Source organism: Frankliniella occidentalis, unplaced genomic scaffold (genome assembly GCF_000697945.3).
Source record: "Frankliniella occidentalis isolate FOCC.00 unplaced genomic scaffold, Focc_3.1 Scaffold28, whole genome shotgun sequence".
In the NCBI taxonomy this organism is placed as follows: Eukaryota; Metazoa; Arthropoda; class Insecta; order Thysanoptera; family Thripidae; genus Frankliniella; species Frankliniella occidentalis.
The window spans coordinates 127,486-146,166 of record NW_026267158.1 but is presented as its reverse complement, the minus strand read 5'-3'; the positions used below and the strand labels follow the sequence as shown (position 1 = coordinate 146,166).

Sequence of the window (18,681 nt, the reverse complement as noted above, 5' to 3'; positions counted from 1 at the left end):
CAGCAGCCAGCAGCAGCCTCTCCCACCTCCTCCCTCCCACCTCCTCCCTCTCACCTCCTCCCTCTCACCTCCTCCCTCTCACCTCCTCCCTCTCACCTCCTCCCTCTCACCTCCTCCCCCTCCTATTCGTCTGTCGTCTCCTTCCCTCTTTAGCTCAGCCCGACCGTACCAGTCGGCGACGGCGCGACTGCGTCCTGAAGACCGGCTCGGCTCGGCTCGGCTCGGCTCGAGATCACGGCGTGGCGCTCAGCTCAGAGTGTGGAGGGACAGGCGAGAGAGATGCTGCTTCAGCCTTCAGCATCATACCCCGCCCCCTCCTCCCCTTTCCCTGCCTCTTGGTGGAGACGGCTGCCGGCTGCACAGTGTGTAGTTTTCAGAAAGGCGATTGTTCTATGTCTGGTTATAGTAGTAATGTGATGCCGTTCACTATTGGCAATGTAACGCTTATTAGGACATGTTGTAGTACCTTTGTTTAAAATGGAAATTTAACATTTTAAAGATCTATAAGTAGGAGTTTGAGTTACCGGCTAACATTCAATTATTCTTTGGTTTTGTTTCAGGAGCTGCTCACAAAACTCCGGATACAATGAGGAACACATCTTTACTGAAATGGGGGCAGAACAACAACTCCAAACAGACAGGTTTTTACGATTTTCTCAATCGTGTACATATTGCTTCATCAATAATTGTTCAATACATCACTGATTCTTGTTACAGGGAACCGTAACTGGATCCATTCTCCAGACGCCTTACAAAGGGGTCACATTGCTTATCTTGTGAAGGTAGAGGATTTCTCAGGACAGTGCCTGATCTTCTACTATCTCAATTTTTCAAACAATCTCTTTGTTTTACAGTTCATGGGAAGTACTGAAGTAGAACAACCAAAAGGAATTGAAGTGGTGAAAGAGGGTATCCGAAAATTGAAATTTACTCAACAGTTGAGGAAAGCAGAAGGGAACAAAATTCCTAAGGTGGAGTTGACCATTAGTATTGACGGAGTAGCTATTCAGGAGCCTAAGACCAAAGTATGATATTTGAATAATAACTTCCAATATTCGTTGCTTTATAGTTAATGTTATAATTTATTGACTTATAACATTGCAGCGTATTATGCATCAATATCCTCTTCATCGAATTTCATATTGTGCAGACGACAAGGGAGAAAAGAAGTTTTTCTCCTTTATTGCTAAAGAGGCTGATGCAGAGAAGCATGTGTGCTTTGTGTTTGTCAGTGATAAGTTGGTAAGCAAAGTATAGCATTTCTGAAATTGTATAACACATTGCTTTGAGCTGTTTACTAATTAAAAATGACTTGTACAGGCTGAAGATATAACATTAACTATAGGTCAGGCTTTCGACCTAGCATATAGGCGTTTTTTGGAAACTTCAGGCAAAGATCTAGAAGTTCAACGCAGACTCATGGTTCTTACTCAAAGGGTTAAAAAATTGGAAGCAGAGAATGTTGTCTTGAGGCAACGGCTCACTGATGTTTCTCAAATCAAAGGAACGGTGGGTATTTTTTCGTCAAACAAAATTTATCTCGTAGACATTTGAATCTAACTTTTTTTAATTTTTAGGCCGATGTTGATGATTACATGCAAAGGAACGGTATTGTTGACCTTTTGTCTGTACCACACTTGTCAACTAGTAGTGCTGATAGTTCCTCTGGCAATACATCCTCCTCATTGTCGGATTCCAGCGTGTGTGACACATCCACCGTTTCTAATGGTTCAGATTTCAGTTCTAGGTATAGTTTTGAATATTTCATTGATTTTAAACAAGTCAAAGTATTTTCTTCACTTTCACAGAAGTGATTTTTCTTTTATCTTCTAGCACTGGAATGAACACAAGTTCATCAAGAAGCAATGGTGTTGGCCTACTTCTTAACTTCAGTTCATCTCCTTCAACAAATGGTTTGAACAGTAGTAACTCTTCATCATCACCCCCAGCTCGAAGTGGACTGCAGTCTCCTTTGAGCCAAGTGCCTCCAGCAATTCCCCCTCGATCGGGAGAGAACAATTTCATGATGTAGGTATCAATTATGTTACATGTATCTATCTCATGGACAATGTTATTCCTCTACACTGTACTTTAACTAATTAGTCCACTCACTTGACTTCTTACTACAGGCCGAACCAAGCAGTACCTTCCTCTCCATCGGTGGGAACCAAGTTGGAGGGACTTCTGCTTGATGAGATGGATGAAGATTTCAATCCCCGGGCTGAGGAATATTCAGCACCTGTGGCATCATCTAACCCAACATTGTCTTCCTCCACCGCAAACCATTTTCCCGTGAGCAATGGAGTTACACCTTCGGCAGCACCATTATGTAAGTTATTTCCAATGTAACCTGTGGTTATTTTGGGTACTAGTTTAAAACACTTCTTTAAGTTATTCTTTACCGAAACTAATTTGTTTCTTGTTTTAGTGGCACCTCCTCCCAGCAAGTCAGCTGTAAGGGGTCGTCCCCAACCAAGCAACACCAATGGTACTAGTGGAAATGCAAGCAATGGCTTGTCTTCAGATGTGTTTGGCTCATCGCCATTCTTTTCCAACACAAATGGCAAATCACCAGTTGGTGGATCTTCAGAGGATCCTTTTGGAATGGGTGAATTTTCAACATCTGGGACCAATGATGCTTCACAACATGACATAGAGAGTGCAATTGGATATCTCGACAAGAGGCTTTTGGAAATGAAGGTAAAGTTCTGCTTTTTAATATTATATAACTATTTTTCATTACAATCTGATGACTTTTTTTTTCTGCAGGATGGCTTCAGTCGAGGCTTAACCTTTGGCAATGAAGATTTTTCTTTGGAAAGTTTGGACCCCTTGCGTAACTAAATGATATAGTGGTGTTTGCTCATGTCTTCAGAATATGCGCCACAGAGTATACTTGTGATACCTAGATTTGCAATTAAAATGAACCCTTTACGTGTAAATTTCAATTAGTTTTGTATATACCAATTAAATCGAGGGATCTTGATTTAAAATGCTAGTTGTCGTAGTTACCTGCTTTTTAAGTGAGGATTACTGTAATTAACCCTATTAAACCAATTGATAATATTAGCATCTTAAAGGTCTTGTTTTCCCCTGTAATATTGTTCACACTATATGTATCTAAGAGTCAGTGCTTGTGATTACTTTCTTTAAAAAAAAAAGAACAACACTTTTTGCATGATCTTACTATTAGAACAATTACTTTGTTTCTCCAGCCCTTATTTTTTTCTGTGAAAACTGAATTGCCATCATGAAATGTGGGTGGTCTTTACCCAGTGTGAGCATTGAAATTTTATCTTAAGTTGTTGATTTCTGTTTGTTTTAGTTAATGGTTGAACAGTCTTGTACATTATTAAAAGTGTTCTATGTAAGCTGGTATTTTACCTTATCAATAGGTAATTGCTCACGTTGATACCATCAAACTATATTAATGTGCGCAGTCTTTTTTTAAAGAACTCTTGTTTTATTATAGGGTCAATTTGAAATGCCAAGTGATATCATTTACATCCTGTATTGTGTTTTTAAAATGTTGCTGTTCCATTATATTTGTTGCTTTTTGTGAATAATATCTTAGTTGTATATAGAATTACATTGTTGCTGATTCAGTTATTTGTATGAATTGAATAAGATCACACTTGAAACTGTTCTTCTGTGTGTTTTTTGATTTTTACTATCACACGTCATTTTATCATGTTCTACCTCAAAATTTTGTACTAGTGATTTTATCTGCTGAGAGGCAACTCTGCTGGTGCCATAGTGCATAGTGCAAAAAAAAAGTGCACAGGCTATTATTTAATTTTTATCTATTAACCAAAACAAACTTATAGAGCATTAGCTCCATAGTAGGTAAACACACACAATTATTATTTAAAAATTTTAATATTAAATCAAAGTATTTATAAATTTTAAACAAAAAACAAAATTTAGAATGGAGTTGAAGTATGTAAGTTTCCTGAATTTTGGTACAACAAAATTTGAAACATGTTGACGTCACTGCGAGGTCACAAATTGAAGGATCACTTTTGTCAATCAGAGATTCTGAAGTGGATAAAGAAATTTCATTTTCGCCACCAATTTTTTTTCAATGGGGCGGTATGTTACTCTTTGTGACCGTATTAGAGGACATGTTCTGAGAAGAAATGCAAATCGATTAAATAGATAAATTACTGAACTGCCATATACTAAATTTGTATTTACATAATTAACAGAGCCTTTGTTACCATTCCCATCTTCTTTGCTCTTCTCTGCTCCTGTTGTTGTTGAGCCTTAATAGTGTGGATACAGTTAGGGTTTTGCTCAAGCTCATCAGCTTAATCCTGTAAAATGGCCACAAATTAAGAAAAATATTCAATAATTTTACTATTCTTAATTGGAAAAAGGATGGGCCACTGTGGAGCAACAACCCTTTGAGATACAGCCAATTCTGGAATTTTGAAAGTACTTGGACCAGCCTCACACAATTCCCTCTGAAATCAGACAATTTGAAATAAGTGATGTATGATTTAATATTATAAATTTTTGGAAACTTCTGTTCTTAACACATTTCCTTCTTTGCCTGTGGTGGTACTACATCTGTTTGAAGTTTGAAGAGAGCTTTGAGACTTCGATTTAACTTGTTCTGCTTTTACTGAGTTAATATCTGAGATCTATAATCAGGGTTTGCCTCCAGTTCATCAGCAAAGTCAGTCTAAACCAAAGATTCATTTTGCACTCACTCTACCTGTCTCACTACGGGGATAATAGATGAATGACTGTTGACCACTTACTCTCATCATTACAGTACAACCAGAACTTGACAGTTCTGAAGCATCGTCCGCAAATTGTACATGTTTTTTTGGGAGGTCTGGGGCGTGTAAGACTTTGATGGAGTTTTCAGGATGGACTTGGGAGTGTGATCCTTTCCCTCAGTATTCTCTCTCAGACCTCAAGTTGACTAAAACCAAAGCAGGCCTCCAAAATGACAAAATTTTGAAATTGGCATCACTTTGATGTAAATTTTTTGGAGTTTAAATAAACTACCCAACCCGAATTTCGAAAATTTACAATAAATGACAAGCAAGCGGTCTTCATAGAATCCGACATTTCTTGTGAGTGAGGAAGCTACCAAAGAACTGTTGCTTTTCTCAAGACTGTTGGTTGAGACTCTCAAGTCTTCGCATCAAACTGCCCTCCACTGTACTGTAACCGCGCCAACCGCGCCAAATGGAACCATTAACGTAAAGCAGGTTGACAACCTGCTGACAACCTTTGAAGCGACCAAAACGACAACTGAACTTTCGAGTGAGAGTCAAGTGCAAACAAAGAAACTATGAAATGGAAAATTTTACTTTACATTTAATACTTTCCGTAAGCGAATAGATTACAGTCAAAAGTAACGAATAGTCTTCGCAAAAACTTTTTTGTTTTTGAAAGAAATGAAATGCGGCCTGGATGAAAGAGGGGGGGCGGGGAGAGGGGAGAGGAGAGAGGAAGCAGGAAGACAAGCTGACAAGCTAGCGAGTAAACAAGAATTTGCAAGGACGAGAAGAAACGAGTCTGAAGGAAGAATTCATCAATTATAGCATCACTTGTTTTCTTCTAAACTGTTTGTAGGGGTTCAGTTTCTCCTTCAGTCTACTGATATCTGCTGTAACGTCAACAACGACGGCATTTATCATTGTCGCTGCGTCATAACCTCTTCCTAGTGCTTTTCAAGAAAATATCACATATTTTGATTCTTTTCCTGCTCTCATCATGTTGACTATTCATTTCGAGGGATTACCTGTATCTATCGGTACTTCATCGTCACATTTTCCAACGGGACCTTTAACTCTTGGAGATCTTCATAATTGGGCTCTAAATGCCCTTGCACTTCCTCTAGAAGACTTGTACTTTTTACATAATGGGAAAAGGGTGGTTGAATCCCATTCTATCACCGATGGAGTGGTGAGGGCTGTGCCTCGTCTTGTTGGAGGCAAAGGTGGATTTGGGTCTATGTTAAGAGCCATTGGTGCTCAAATTGAGAAGACTACAAATCGAGAAGCATGTCGTGATCTTAGTGGTCGTCGGCTTAGAGACATCAACGAAGAAAAACGTCTGAAGGATTGGATCAGTAAGAAAGCAGACCGTGAGCGCGACGCTGCAGAACGTAAAAAGAAAAAACTTGAAAAATTACGTTCAGAACCGAAAATTGAGTTTTCTGACAAGAAATACGAGGAAGAAAGATCTAAATTGTCAGAAGTCGTTCATGATGCTGTTGAGAAAGGATTTCAAGCATCTACAGCAAATCCCAGTTCTAGCGGCAGCAGCAGTGGAGTCAAGCGGCCATTGAAGAAAGGTTTCATGTTTGAAGAGGAAGAATTTAGTGGGGACAGCTCTTCAGTTAGTTCTGATGAACAGTCTGATTGTGAAAACTCAACATCAAAACGCTCACAAGATTCTGATTCTGAATCTGATGAACCTAGTCCAGCCAAAAGAAAACGTGTTGACTCTGACAGTTCAGATTCATCTGACAACTGCACCTCTGGAGGCGACAGCAATATTGTATGTAAAACTGTGAATTAGAAGGTGTACAAATTAAAAACAATGTAAATATGGTACTTTATATATTGCATTAAAATTTACAATGGTACAAGTTTGTTATTCATTTGTTACATCATTCCATAAAACATTGACAAGAATTCTAATACTTATACCTTGAGTCAATTTTTGAAAAGAAAAGTGTTAATTATATACAATGGAGGATACTTAATCTTAAAATTCCTACCACAACATGGGTAGTGGTTCATAGACATTTAAAATTTAAATTGTAAATGATACAGGGTGACTAAAAGAGAGTAAAGCAATCAGAAGTACATAATCAGTCGTAACTACAGTGTCAGGCAATTAGAGCCAAACACCAGATAAACCAGTAAATTCATTATGTACAAGGGTCCAAGAATCAAGCTAAAATTCACTAAAACTTATAAAGTAAAAACAATGTTAAAAAATGGAAGAGATAAACCATTAATTTATACGTCCTCTTCAGACATCAAGGAGAGATAAGCTGAAAAGAAGAATCACAGTTGATTCTAAATCTCCAGAAGTTGTACACAAAACTAGGTTTCAGTACTTACTGATTTGACTGTCTCTTTTATGAGATCTTTCTTGTGAGCTAAGTCATGTTCAGGATAGTTTTCATAAACTTGTTTGCAAACTGTCTTCATGGTAATCTCTTCCAGATTTGCTCCCTCCAAAATCTTCTTAACGTAAGATTTTATTTCTTCATCCTGTAATAAAAGTGTTCATTAGTTTTCAATCAAAGGGTGGATAAGACGGGTTGAGACCATTGCTCACAAGAACATGGAATAGAAAACAAAGCATACCGTAGGTGGTGATGGTTTTGCAATCTTTACAAGTGGTTCATCATCTTCAGAAGCTCCATCTTCGCTTTCAGAGACCGCCTTCTTTGCTGGTGCCTTTTTAGGTGGTGCTTTCTTGGCTTGTTTGACTGGTGCTACTTTAGAAGCGGGCTTCTTTCCCTTTTTGGACTGGGAAAAAGCACAACACAGTTAAAAGGCTACGTACTTACAAGAATTTGTATCTCAAAGAATGAAAAACCTCACCTTTTTTTCCTCCTTTTCTTCATCAGTCACATCGTTTGACTCCTCTGCTTCCTTGTCTAGTTCTTTGTCATCCTTTTCACTTCCATCTTTCTCATCCTTATCACTTTCTTCCTTTTCACTTTCGTCTTTAACTCCCTCATCGTCCGAGGACTCTACTCGAGCCTTTTTGGACTTTGATTCTTTTTTGACATCTTCCTTGACATCTTCATCAGAATCTGATTCAGAAACATCTTTTAAACTCACTTTTTTCCCCTTGCTGCTCCTCTTCGATGCCCTTGTTGGCTTTGCATCACTGTCAGAACTGTACAATAACACAAACCAGGATTACACAGATGCAAATAATGTAAGTAGTGTACCACACAAATACAACCATAGCTTAACAAACAAAATCAACTCACTCTGCCTTTTTCTTGTGCGAACCTCCCTTGGATTTCCGCTTACTCTTTGGCTGAGGTGGTTTTTTACCGGAATCAGTTGGATTAAGGCAGAACTGCATGATCTTGTCTGTCAGACCAGCAACTGTCCCGGATCTCTCTAGACCCAATATTTCACATGTGACCTTCAGCTGTTTTATGCCCACCCTGAAATACACAATATTAGTAGATAACTGAATCTGAATCACATTAATACAAAGGTACCTTAATCTGTCTGTCTTACTTGGAAAGTAAAATTTTCCTTTTCTCCCACTGGTCCGAGCCCTCATCAAAGTCATAACCGTTGAAGCTTCGGATTGTCTTCTTCATAACGGTTTTAAGAGGGCCTCGAGAGCCAAACAGGGCTTTGGAAACAGTTTTCATATTTTCAGCCCTAAATTTCTGAAAGGGATGCGAGGAACTTTAGATACAAATCGTTAACTGCAAAAAATGTTGGTGTTCAAAAGGGTGTTGAAGAGTTAGCCCTGAGATAAAAAGAACTTACAGATATGGCATTCTCAATAATTGGAATCTCCCCTAACTTAGTTCCTTTCCCTTCAGGAACAGAGAAAGGCTTCTTATCTTCTTTCTCAGTACTGCTATATTCAAAGCGAGCAACTTTCTTCCGCTCACGAGAACCACTGACCTCAAGTGGCTGATCAAGAAGAGGAACTACAACATAAAATTGCATTTAAAAATGTACATGTAAGTAAAATAATGACACCAATAGTATGGCAAAACTTACCACCCTTTTCAGATTGTTCTTCTTCCTCTTCCTCATCATCTTCCTCCTCAGCTTTACTAACTTCTTTGCTTTCCTTTTTAGGAGAGGCTGGTTTCTTCACAGCTTTTTTGGGTGGAATCTCCTCTTTCTCTTCTTCACCTTCATCATCACTCAACTCCTTTTTCTTGGGCTTTTTAGAAGGGGACTTCTTGGGCAGGGGCGCTTTCTTCTTTTTTAAGTCCTTTGCCTCATCTTAAAGGGGAGTAAGTAACATTGAGAATTTCAATTGACAAAGAATAAAAATTGGTCACCTCAGCAGATGCTTTAGCTCAACCAGGGTTCATACCGGATCTGTATCATTATTTTCCCTGACTTTTCCCTGATTTCCAGATGAAAACATCCTGTTTTTCCCTGACATTTTCTAATTAAGAGAGCAGGCAAATTTTGCAAAATTGAGGCGACAACAGACTTTTCGCAGAAAAATTAAGTAATGCTCTAAAAGTCAAGAAAGATAATAATTATTCTTACAAAGGCATCAAGACTTAAATTGGCCCATGCATTCACAATGCCATGCCATGACAAACTACCATATTTCTTAATTTTTCCCTGCCTTTTTATCAGATTTCCCTGACTTTTCCCTGATTTCCGGTACTCTATCATTTTCCTTGACTTCCCTGACCGGTATGAACCCTGACAACCTATAAAATCTAATATGATAAATCAAACCTTCATCATCAGCTTCACTGTCTTCTTTCACTTTCTTGTTCGAAGCCGCCTTCCTCTTGGTAGCTTTCTTGCCATCTTTCTCACCCCCATTGGCAACTTTGTCGTTCTGATCATCAGCTTGTGGCTCTGACTTTGAGTCTCCATTGCTAGCCTCAGCCTGTTGACATGAGAACATCAAGCAAAGTTACAAAGGATATGCACAAAAAATGTTGTTGAAGTTTTGAACGAAAACAAGTGATGCTGTAAGATAAAAACTTATTTTCACTAGCTGCTTGAGTTATGCACTAAAATACCATTAACAGGAATCAAAGTAGGGTACAATTGAATCATTTGACCAAGATATAAAGGAGATACCGAAAATAAGACAATTTATAAAAAGAGAAATGTCAAGGAGCAAAAAGCAAGATTCTTGAATGAAGTTGTGAAACTGAGCTTGACTCAATGAAGCAAGGTTACTGGTCAGTATGCAAATTTAAGTATTTCAACAATTTCTACTGAAGAAACTAACAAGATGCAACGCCTGACTAAAAGAACAGACAGAAGAGATCTTTTCTGGTACTTTTACGCACAAAATCTAGGTGATCAGAAACTTTTGTCGTTTCAAACGTCATTCCCGCGTTTTTTCTCCGAGCCGGTTGGCTCTTTCCACCACCAGAGACGGTAGGCCTTAACTCAAATTGCGAGAGTTTGGAGCTGTTACTAACCTCAGGCGACTCAACTTGGGCCTTTTCGTCTTCACCCGACATTTTGAACAGGAGATGGAAGATGGGTTACAACACTCCGTAACGAGAAAAACGGCCGAGTGAAGAAAGATCACACTCTGATCACGCTACGCTACGCTTCTTGCTTGGGCGGGAAGTGTCGGTGAGTCTGGCGAGCGGCGGGCGGCGAGTGCGGCGGGAAGCAGCAGCAGCGAAACTGCCACAATACTGCTACTGCTGCAGCTGCGATGCGTTGCAGCGGTAGCCGGTGCCGGGGGGAAGGGAGAGGGGGGAGGGGGTCAGTCGTGCCGTTGTGCGAATAATGACTTCTTCATCTTCACGTCTTCACGTCTTGCGACGTCTGCTCCTGCTCTTTTCACGCTGTTGGGTGTTCGTTTGGGCTTGAAGGCTTTTTAAATTGATTTAATATCTCTTCAACGAATGAAGAATGGACGAATACAAAACTTTCAATGACCTGGGGCTTAGCCCTTGGCTTGTTCGACAGTGTGACCTTCTTGGTAAGTTATTTGTGTAAGCCTACCTAACCTGTTGTGGACCTTAATGTTTTGTTTTCATGTCTATACTTGACACCTCAATCTCCTTTTCGCAATTTCGTTGCCTCTTATAAATAGAATATTACTGTATGTCAGTAACATCACCGTCATCTTTTCTTGGCTCATACTTACTGTTTATGACAAACTCCATTACATTCAGATTGTAGCATTTACTATAACCTGTTGTCACATGTGTTACAGGTATGAAAAGTCCCACAGAAATTCAAAAGAAGTGTATACCTCGTATTTTGCAAGGTGAGGATTGCATAGGATGTGCCAAAACGGGAAGTGGAAAGACCTTAGCTTTTGCCCTCCCTATACTGAACAAACTGGGTGAAGATCCATATGGAATATTTGCCCTTATTTTAACTCCAACGAGAGAATTAGCATACCAGGTAAAACTGCCATTTAAGCTTGAAGGAAATGTGTTCGGGCAAATGTCCTATGTGTGTGCTCTGCTTATAAATGTTGTACGCTTCAGATAGGAGACCAGTTTGCAGTTATGGGCAAAACATTAAATCTGAGAATGAGTGTTATTGTTGGTGGAATGGATATGATGGTTCAGGGACAAGAACTCAGCCGAAAGCCTCACATAGTTGTTGCAACACCTGGGAGGTAGAGTAAACTTTCATTATGTCACAGTTGCATTTCAATTATCTTCCAAAAAATGTATTAATTGATTATTTATGATGAAGACTTGCAGATCATTTAGAAAGTTGTGACACATTCAGCCTGAAGAGAATAAAATATCTTGTTTTAGATGAAGCTGATCGGTTATTAGAGGGTCGATTTGATCACCAAGTATGTTAATTTTGTTACTGTTTCCATGTTCATAAGCTACAGGTCAGAAGATGTGTAAGCAACACATTCTGTTTTTTCATTACTCTTTTATTTTTAGCTGAAGACCGTTTTTGAATGTATTCCAGAAAAAAGACAAACACTACTGTTTAGTGCCACATTGTCAGATTCTCTGGATAAGGTTAAGTCTATTGCAGATGAAAAGGTAGTTCCTTCCCATTGTGCACAGACTCCATTTTAATTTGAAAACAATTAATTAACAGTGTCTATCTTTCTAGGTCTTTGTATGGTCAGAGCCAACAGATGTGGCCACCGTTGACCAACTTGCTCAATCTTATGTTCTCTGTCCACCTATGGTACGAGACGGATATTTAGTTGAAACGATTAGAACATACCGTTCACAAGATGAGAATGGGTCTATAATGATATTCACTGACACTTGCAAGTATGGCGTTTGGCATCTTTTGTTTAATCTTAACTGTGCACTTTATCTTATGGTACTTTTATCACATCTATTTTCTTTTGCTTCTCATTTTCTTTCTCATAGAAATTGCCAGCTTCTCTCTATGACTCTCAATGAAGTTGGCTTTGAAAATGTGGCCTTGCATGCTATGGAAAGACAGAGAGAAAGACTGGCTTCCTTGGCCAAATTTAAATCTAATGTTGTCAAAATATTGATTGCTACTGATGTAGCCAGCAGAGGTATGATATGCTGAAAATTATAGACATTCTTTATTTCTTGGACTTCAAATTTCAATGACTATTTGTAAAAAGACAATTCTTTCTTTCAAAAATAGGTTTAGATATTCCTGCTGTGCAACTCGTCCTTAATCATACCCTACCTAACTCTCCTAAAGATTACATTCATAGAGTGGGTCGAACAGCTCGAGCAGGACGTGGGGGTCTTGCAGTTTCCCTTATAACTCCACATGACATCAAGATTTTGCAAGCTATTGAAGAAGCTATCAATTTTAAACTATCAGAATATAAAATTGATGGTAAGTCTTTAGATTTGGACAACTATTTGCTTAAGTAGACTTGTATCTAAGAGTCCATTCATTTATTATTATAATTCTTCAATTGCCTTGTATTTTTAGATAAGGAAGTGGCTAAAATTGTGACTCAAGTATCAGTCACAAAGAGAGAAGCAGGAATAAAACTGGATGAAACAGACTTCTATGAGAAAAAGGCTATCAACAAACGTAAGAAATTGATACTTGAAGGTAAAGATCCTGACGAAGAAGAAGCTCGCTTGGAGGCGAGGAAGAAGTTGAAGCGGAAATTAGCAAAGAAGAAAGCCAAGGAATATGCCAAAAAAAAGAAAGTTTCAAGTACCTTAGTACAAGATGATGATTCAGATTAATCCCAGATTTATTTTGGTGCAAAACTGAATTATACCTTAACAAATTTAACTTCAGAAATACAAATTAAAAAAAGAGAGAATTTTTCACCTTTATAAGAATCTTTTATGTATATTTTGATTCTACAAAATGAACCTTACGAAACAATATTGCATGACTGAAATCTGATACCTGTTTAACTAAGTACAAAAAAGGCTGATATAACAATATTGACTTACTTTAAAAACATAATAGAAAAGTGAATTTTCAAATTGACTGGCGCTTGACATTTTGGTCACACTGCTGTCAATATGGCTGCAACAGATTTCAAGGTGGTCCCATCTTCATTACTGGATCCCCTTTTATTTTCCCTGAAGTTTACAATTTAGAAGAAATTGTAGATCCTTCATTATCATGTACTGTGGGTAGCTGAAGACCTTGAAGAAATTTATTTAATTCAGCAATGTATTCCACTCTGTGTTTTCTTAAATGCCCAACATGAGGAGAATCATCCCAGAGTTTCACCGTCACCTGGGAGAAAAAAAGTGAGCTTCAATCAAGGGACACTTTTATCAATAATTACACCAGATATGGCCAATACTACCTCAATTTTATCTTCTCGCCAATCATCAACCACCTCCATCATTTCCTTGAAGGAGCAGATAGGATCACCACGTGAGGCAAGCACCAATGCTGGAGCTTTAACTGGTGGGTGATGAAAGCAGGCACTGCTTGCATGGTAATGCTTTGTTGCGACATTTTTAAACATCCATAAGTGTAGCCTGCAAAAGAGACAAATTAAAAGGAAACAACATCAACACTGTAGAAAAAATTTCAACAGAGAATAAATTTGAAAATGCAGCAAAGTGGTTATTTAGCTGAGAAAAACACAAAATACCACATGCAATAAGTAACATACACAGCCACCATTATAAAATATAATTTATATAACATGCTCTACATGTAAGCAGGTCCATAAAGAAAATATGTAATTCTGAGTCAAACATCAACTGTGACAGGCATTATTAACCATTCCACTCTGACTCACCAAGCACTTCGCATCCCAGGTTATCATTCATGCTGGAAATGTTAATTTGTGCCACTCTATCAAGTGTATGTAACAATGACCTTACAGCAAGAAGAAGCATGTTTTTAAAATTTTGAACATGACAGAGATTATAATAAGTTGATCTGATGCCTGTTATTTTTATTTCTGACATGGGCTTTGAGCAGTCCAGTTAAAAGTCCTAAGCAAATTGGAAAAGAACACACAGATTTTTGCTTCCCAGTTGAGATATACACCAATTATTTGACATATCTATTTTATGGAAAATTAAACTCACTGTATGAATGTCTGAACCACTCTCTTGAGAACATCATTCTTTGGGAAAATGGCTGCTGCAATTCCATGATCGGCCCCAACAACATCTACAAGACTGTCCCAAACTTGACCAACAACCTGCTTCGGTAGTCCTGGATGTCCATTCATCCGAAGGCAAACTTCCCCCCATAAGTATCCACCCACTGAGAATCCATGCACTATGACTTGCTTGTATGTTGGATTTACTGCCAGGAACCTGATTAATTCTTCAGCTACCAACTGTTAAAAAAGAAACAAATGTGGTAAGAGGACTTTTGACATGATGCGATGACAGAAGTCTGGCAATTGATTCAAAGTAAGTGTGGTCTCAAGACCCCGAAAAACATGTCAGGCATATGATGAGTGGCTTCTGTGGAGTCAAAGTGCTGGAACATGCTTTATTTGTTTGTTCTAGTTGTCTGGACCTTAAAATTTGTATTCAACAGAACAGAAAAAAGTGTACACCACACGATGCATTTTTGATTGAATATGTAGTAATATTCACATATGTGTCAGCAAAGCAAGCTTAGTGCGTTAAAAAAATATAAAACAAAAACTGTGCGTTCATGAAAGCATAAATACAACATGTCAATGTTAATCTCTTAAAAGAGAAGTAAGAAGAAATGGACATCATGTGCATTCAATTTTTTGTATGCCCAGTCTGAAATTGTTTACTTGAAAAATTGTATGATTTTGTTAGTGGAAATGTGTAGTTAAAAGTTAAGATCAGATAGAGAAGGAATTTAATCAACTGATAAACTAATGAGCAGCAAAAATCGATTTTCTGCTATTATCTGATGAGTATTATGGGTATTGCAAAGTAGGCAATATTTGTTGCTAAAGCATACTAGGAGATCAAACATGAAAGAAAAGGAAGAATCATTCCAATCAAATATGCAAACCACCACCAAGTGGATCTTAATAAAGCTTTGACTACAAGAAGTGTGAACTGATTCATTCTCACCCTAGATAATTTGAAAAGGCAGTCCGAAGCAAGAAGTTTCTGGGAAAAACAGCTAAGGGGAATCCCTGAATAATTGATTCCAGGCCAACCACTGAGTCCCAAACTTGACCATGAATTCGTTTGATGACAGATGAGTATCTTGATGAGTCTCGTGAGAGCAAGAGCTCCACTTCACCCCAAACGTAGCCCCCTATGGAGAATCCGTGCACGAGAATGCGTGAGTAATGACTGTTGTTGGCGAGGAACTGAGCCAACTCAGCAGCCACCACCTGTGTCATAGATTTCCATCACATCTCCAAGTTCCAGCACTTTGTTGTTGATAAACCACAGAGAAGCCAAACCCTTGAATCAATAAATATTATGTTGATTTCTTGCAAATGTTTTCTAGCATACCTGGCTTCCACTGGTTGGGAAAAGAAGCTGAGATGGTTTGAGTGGTGCAACAAGAACATCATAGCCACTGCCTAGATATAGATCAGTGAATTTTTTGACATGGTTTCTATGAGCAGCCATCCATTCTAAAAATACTACTAAAGGCCTTTCCTTTCTTATTTCTACAGTCAGAGACTTTTGATCCACCTGAAAAATACAATGTAATAGCAGGCAATGTTTCCGTTTCAGTTAAAGAGTTGTAATAATAAATTCAGGATTATTTGAAAGCTATTGTCTGAATACCTTTGGCTTATCATCCTCTGGTGTCATCAGTCGAAGGTTTTTTGTAACTGCTTGGGAGGAAAAGCTCCTTGCAGTTGGAAGTAGATTTGATGCAAAGCAGGGACGAGTGGTAAATGTCATTTTAGGGGCATTAGAAAAAATGGTACCTCGTAGACTAAGCTAGAGAGCAAAATGACAATCCATTTCAAATTAAATGAATTAATGAGAACTTGATACAAAGGTAAAAACAGAAACGGAGTTCAGCAGTAGTTCATGGAATTATGGATCAACAGCACAAGTTCCAAAAAAACTACTAACATGATGTTGTCGTTGATATTTTACCCCTGCTGAAAGGGCGGCGCGGACTGAAGAACCCGTCATTATGGAACGCACAGATGTTACCTAAGAGAAATAAAAAAAGAAGACAGGTTGATGTACAAAATTATGACAAAATAGTGTGTCAATAAGGAATTTTAATCATAAAACAAGGTGTATAAATTATCACTTCATCTAGTTTTCTTTGACTGAAGTTTTTAGTATTTCATGCTCATAGAACTAAATCGCATAATTACTGTCATCAATCTAAAGAGTAACAAAAACCTAATCCTGAAAATTATAAATTCATACCAACAAAAGCTAACCTCTGTAGCAGACCGTTTCCAGAGGCCCTGACGAGAAGTCAATAAAAGTCGATGTGGAACGTGTCAATCCCAGAGGAACCTGGCCATGGGCATTACACTTGGGAAGGCAGAAAGCCGAATAAAGGAGTACCCCGCTGGTACACGCGGTACTTGAGGTAGGTAGCTTTCAACCACTATCAGCCTTCCGCGCTCCCCTCCCCCCACTCCCAGCTCAGGATCGCCTGATGTCTCCTCCCTCTCCTTCCCTCTTTCCTTCCTCACCCCTACCTCCCCTCACGGCCCGACTTCCCTCACCCCTTCCCTCTCCCTTCCTTTCGCGCTACAGCACCAGCACAACCATGCACATACTGTATCATCGCAGGTGACTGGAATTTGCGAACTTTATTTTTGCGCTGTAAACCCATTCTTGCTCGTGTGCTTGCTTCCCTGTGACGTTACCCACTGCGCGTCCGTGCGAGTGAGACACAAGGTGCACGTGTGTCCGACTGGACTGACAGACGATCAAAGTCTCCGCGATAAAACCTCTGTAGCGGTAGCGGGCTGAGCCGTCGGGCTACGCAGGTCGGATTCTGGTGTTGTGTGGACTTCCCTGCTTTTCACTTACTGCGAGAACGTCCCGCTCCAGCAGCCCTTGTTTTGTACTTCGTCTCGTCCTTCGTCTTGACTAATTATATACCAGGTGGCTGATTCACGCCGCGCACTTCTGTAGTTATGCTGTACCGCACGCACGAGTGCGGGCGGGTTGCCTACTCGCTCGGCTCGTAAGGCGCCGTGGACAGGGGCGATAGGCCAGCCCGCCCGCACTCGTGCATGCGGTACAGTATACCTACAGAAGTGTGCGGCGTGGGCTCGCTGCGGCTGCCCGGGGTCGTCGTCGACTTTGCGAAAAACGGGAACTCAATACATGATGGGAAATGTTCTGCATCAGTTAAGCATCCACATCACTATTCCCATTTTTATTTATTTTAATTTATTCAAATGTCATAGCTTTCTTGAAAAACAACGACAATTTGATTCTATTTTGACCGTGTACGCTCTCTGAATTTGCTGTCATCTCTCTGGTCCTTATCAATACTAGGGAGGTCATCATCGGAGAGCTATGAATCTTACACCGATCCACAAGAACTTGATGCGTAGGGTAGCGTGGCCGAGCGGTCTAAGGCGCTGGTTTAAGGCACCAGTCTCCTCGGAGGCGTGGGTTCGAATCCCACCGCTGCCAGATTTTGCCGCAAACTATGGACATGGCGGGATGGTACATGGACTATGCGCCGCCCCCGGAAGTCGACTGAGCGCTCTCGTTTTTAACTTTTTCGAGGAGCGCGTGTCTCCCGTGCGGAACGATACGCGTCGATATCGCTCGCAGCAGGGCGGCCGACCTTGGACGCGCGCATGCAACGTTCACGTTCACTACTGGCGGCTGCTCTGTGCGGCTGCGGCACGGCCGGGGCTCAACTGCGGAGTGATGTACCCTTCCCGCGACTCCGATGCACACATGCCGTTTTCAATAGAAAGGAAACTCACAAATTCCATATTATCATATGGAGACCTTCTGAAAGTGAAGTGAAGTGGAACCGTCATCATGGACCTTAATCGGAGCTGATAAGGGTAAGGCCCAAGGCCCTTGGCCCTTCTCCACTCCTTGGTGGCGGGTCCATGCCCAGAGCGCAGCAGCAGCAGCCGCTCGTTGGTCGTTGTCTCCGCCTCGCCTCGCCCGCCTCGCCGACCCGCATCTCGCGTCAGCGTTCTATTTATTCCGTGTCCGCCGTCGCCCAGCTGACGGAGCAGTCTGCGCCGGCGTGCACCGGGGCACCGACGGAACGGCGGCGCGGCGCTCCGAGACCTCTGGTCGCCCGCGGCCGAGCCCCGCCCCTCCGCGCCCCTCGCCCCGCCGCTCAGTACCCAGTCCGCTGCCGCCCCCACCGCAGGTTTGTGTTATTTGGCGGAAGCGGCGTGCTTCTGCTCGGCGCCGACCGCCCCGCCCCGCAGGCCGGCGCAGTGCGACCCGACGACTCTGCCGCGCCGCCTGTGTGGGTGCCCCCGTCGTGACGAGGAGCTTTTGGTGCGCCAGCGTGAGCAAAGTGTTTGGGTGTGTTTGGACGGGGAGGTTAGAGGCGGCCAGGACAGGCATGGCCGCGGCCGCGCGCGGAGCGCTCGGTGCACGGCGTGTTTCGATCCGCGGTGTGGGAGGGGAGGGAAGGGTCAGTGGCGGGGTGATACTTGGGG

At 40.7% G+C, this 18,681-nt stretch overlaps 6 protein-coding genes and 1 non-coding gene across 14 annotated transcripts in view; 5 read left to right on the top strand and 2 right to left on the bottom strand.

Moving 5' to 3' along the window:
• The window catches only part of LOC113212928 (PTB domain-containing adapter protein ced-6), a 28,677-nt gene extending 25,031 nt beyond the window's left edge, over positions 1 to 3,646 (top strand). For 3 of the 4 annotated variants that reach the window (XM_026431806.2, XM_026431808.2, XM_026431805.2), the window contains 10 exons: positions 561 to 641; positions 718 to 782; positions 855 to 1,025; positions 1,105 to 1,242; positions 1,321 to 1,509; positions 1,578 to 1,747; positions 1,834 to 2,028; positions 2,130 to 2,329; positions 2,429 to 2,700; positions 2,770 to 3,646. In XM_026431806.2, the coding sequence (XP_026287591.2) occupies positions 561 to 641; positions 718 to 782; positions 855 to 1,025; positions 1,105 to 1,242; positions 1,321 to 1,509; positions 1,578 to 1,747; positions 1,834 to 2,028; positions 2,130 to 2,329; positions 2,429 to 2,700; positions 2,770 to 2,844 (1,556 nt within the window). In that variant the 3' untranslated portion in view covers positions 2,845 to 3,646. Of the gene's footprint in view, positions 1 to 251; positions 363 to 560; positions 642 to 717; positions 783 to 854; positions 1,026 to 1,104; positions 1,243 to 1,320; positions 1,510 to 1,577; positions 1,748 to 1,833; positions 2,029 to 2,129; positions 2,330 to 2,428; positions 2,701 to 2,769 lie in introns of those variants that run through there. The other variant, XM_026431809.2, reaches the window with a different exon arrangement.
• A 1,799-nt stretch (positions 3,647 to 5,445) lies between these two features.
• Positions 5,446 to 6,613, top strand: LOC113212927 (replication stress response regulator SDE2). The gene has a single exon (XM_026431804.2). The coding sequence runs from the start codon at positions 5,734 to 5,736 to the stop codon at positions 6,541 to 6,543; it is 810 nt and encodes a 269-aa protein (XP_026287589.1). The 5' UTR covers positions 5,446 to 5,733; the 3' UTR covers positions 6,544 to 6,613.
• On the bottom strand, positions 6,568 to 10,369 carry LOC113212926 (protein DEK). Its single transcript, XM_026431802.2, has 10 exons — positions 10,151 to 10,369; positions 9,447 to 9,603; positions 8,742 to 8,972; positions 8,502 to 8,668; positions 8,241 to 8,398; positions 7,982 to 8,164; positions 7,584 to 7,884; positions 7,344 to 7,508; positions 7,095 to 7,247; positions 6,568 to 7,024 (listed from the first exon to the last, which is right to left on the bottom strand). The coding sequence occupies exons 1-10, from the start codon at positions 10,190 to 10,192 to the stop codon at positions 7,010 to 7,012; spliced, it is 1,572 nt and encodes a 523-aa protein (XP_026287587.1). The 5' UTR covers positions 10,193 to 10,369; the 3' UTR covers positions 6,568 to 7,009.
• A 101-nt stretch (positions 10,370 to 10,470) lies between these two features.
• Positions 10,471 to 12,911, top strand: LOC113212917 (probable ATP-dependent RNA helicase DDX49). The gene is made up of 9 exons (XM_026431790.2): positions 10,471 to 10,665; positions 10,903 to 11,096; positions 11,183 to 11,316; positions 11,397 to 11,502; positions 11,600 to 11,704; positions 11,778 to 11,944; positions 12,047 to 12,201; positions 12,297 to 12,497; positions 12,597 to 12,911. Exons 1-9 carry the CDS (start codon positions 10,596 to 10,598, stop codon positions 12,860 to 12,862), a joined length of 1,398 nt encoding a protein of 465 aa, XP_026287575.1. The 5' UTR covers positions 10,471 to 10,595; the 3' UTR covers positions 12,863 to 12,911.
• The window catches only part of LOC113212920 (uncharacterized), a 6,604-nt gene continuing 775 nt past the window's right edge, over positions 12,853 to 18,681 (bottom strand). For 2 of the 4 annotated variants that reach the window (XM_026431795.2, XM_052265602.1), the window contains exons 2-7: positions 16,136 to 16,219; positions 15,839 to 15,997; positions 15,557 to 15,742; positions 15,164 to 15,432; positions 13,444 to 13,621; positions 12,853 to 13,370 (exon numbers count right to left, since the gene is read on the bottom strand). In XM_026431795.2, coding sequence (XP_026287580.1) covers positions 13,218 to 13,370; positions 13,444 to 13,621; positions 15,164 to 15,432; positions 15,557 to 15,742; positions 15,839 to 15,997; positions 16,136 to 16,198 — 1,008 coding nt within the window. In that variant the 5' untranslated portion in view covers positions 16,199 to 16,219 and the 3' untranslated portion in view covers positions 12,853 to 13,217. Of the gene's footprint in view, positions 13,371 to 13,443; positions 13,622 to 15,163; positions 15,433 to 15,556; positions 15,743 to 15,838; positions 15,998 to 16,135; positions 16,220 to 16,444; positions 16,686 to 18,681 lie in introns of those variants that run through there. The other 2 variants (XM_026431794.2, XM_026431793.2) reach the window with 2 other exon arrangements.
• Trnal-aag (transfer RNA leucine (anticodon AAG)) lies at positions 17,596 to 17,677 on the top strand. Its single transcript has one exon. It is a non-coding gene; the product is annotated as a tRNA-Leu (tRNA).
• LOC113212918 (uncharacterized) overlaps positions 18,375 to 18,681 on the top strand; it is a 4,121-nt gene continuing 3,814 nt past the window's right edge. The window contains exon 1 of one of the 2 annotated variants that reach the window (XM_052265599.1): positions 18,375 to 18,517. The gene's annotated coding sequence lies outside the window, so the exon portion shown is untranslated. Of the gene's footprint in view, positions 18,528 to 18,681 lie in introns of both variants that reach the window. The other variant, XM_052265601.1, reaches the window with a different exon arrangement.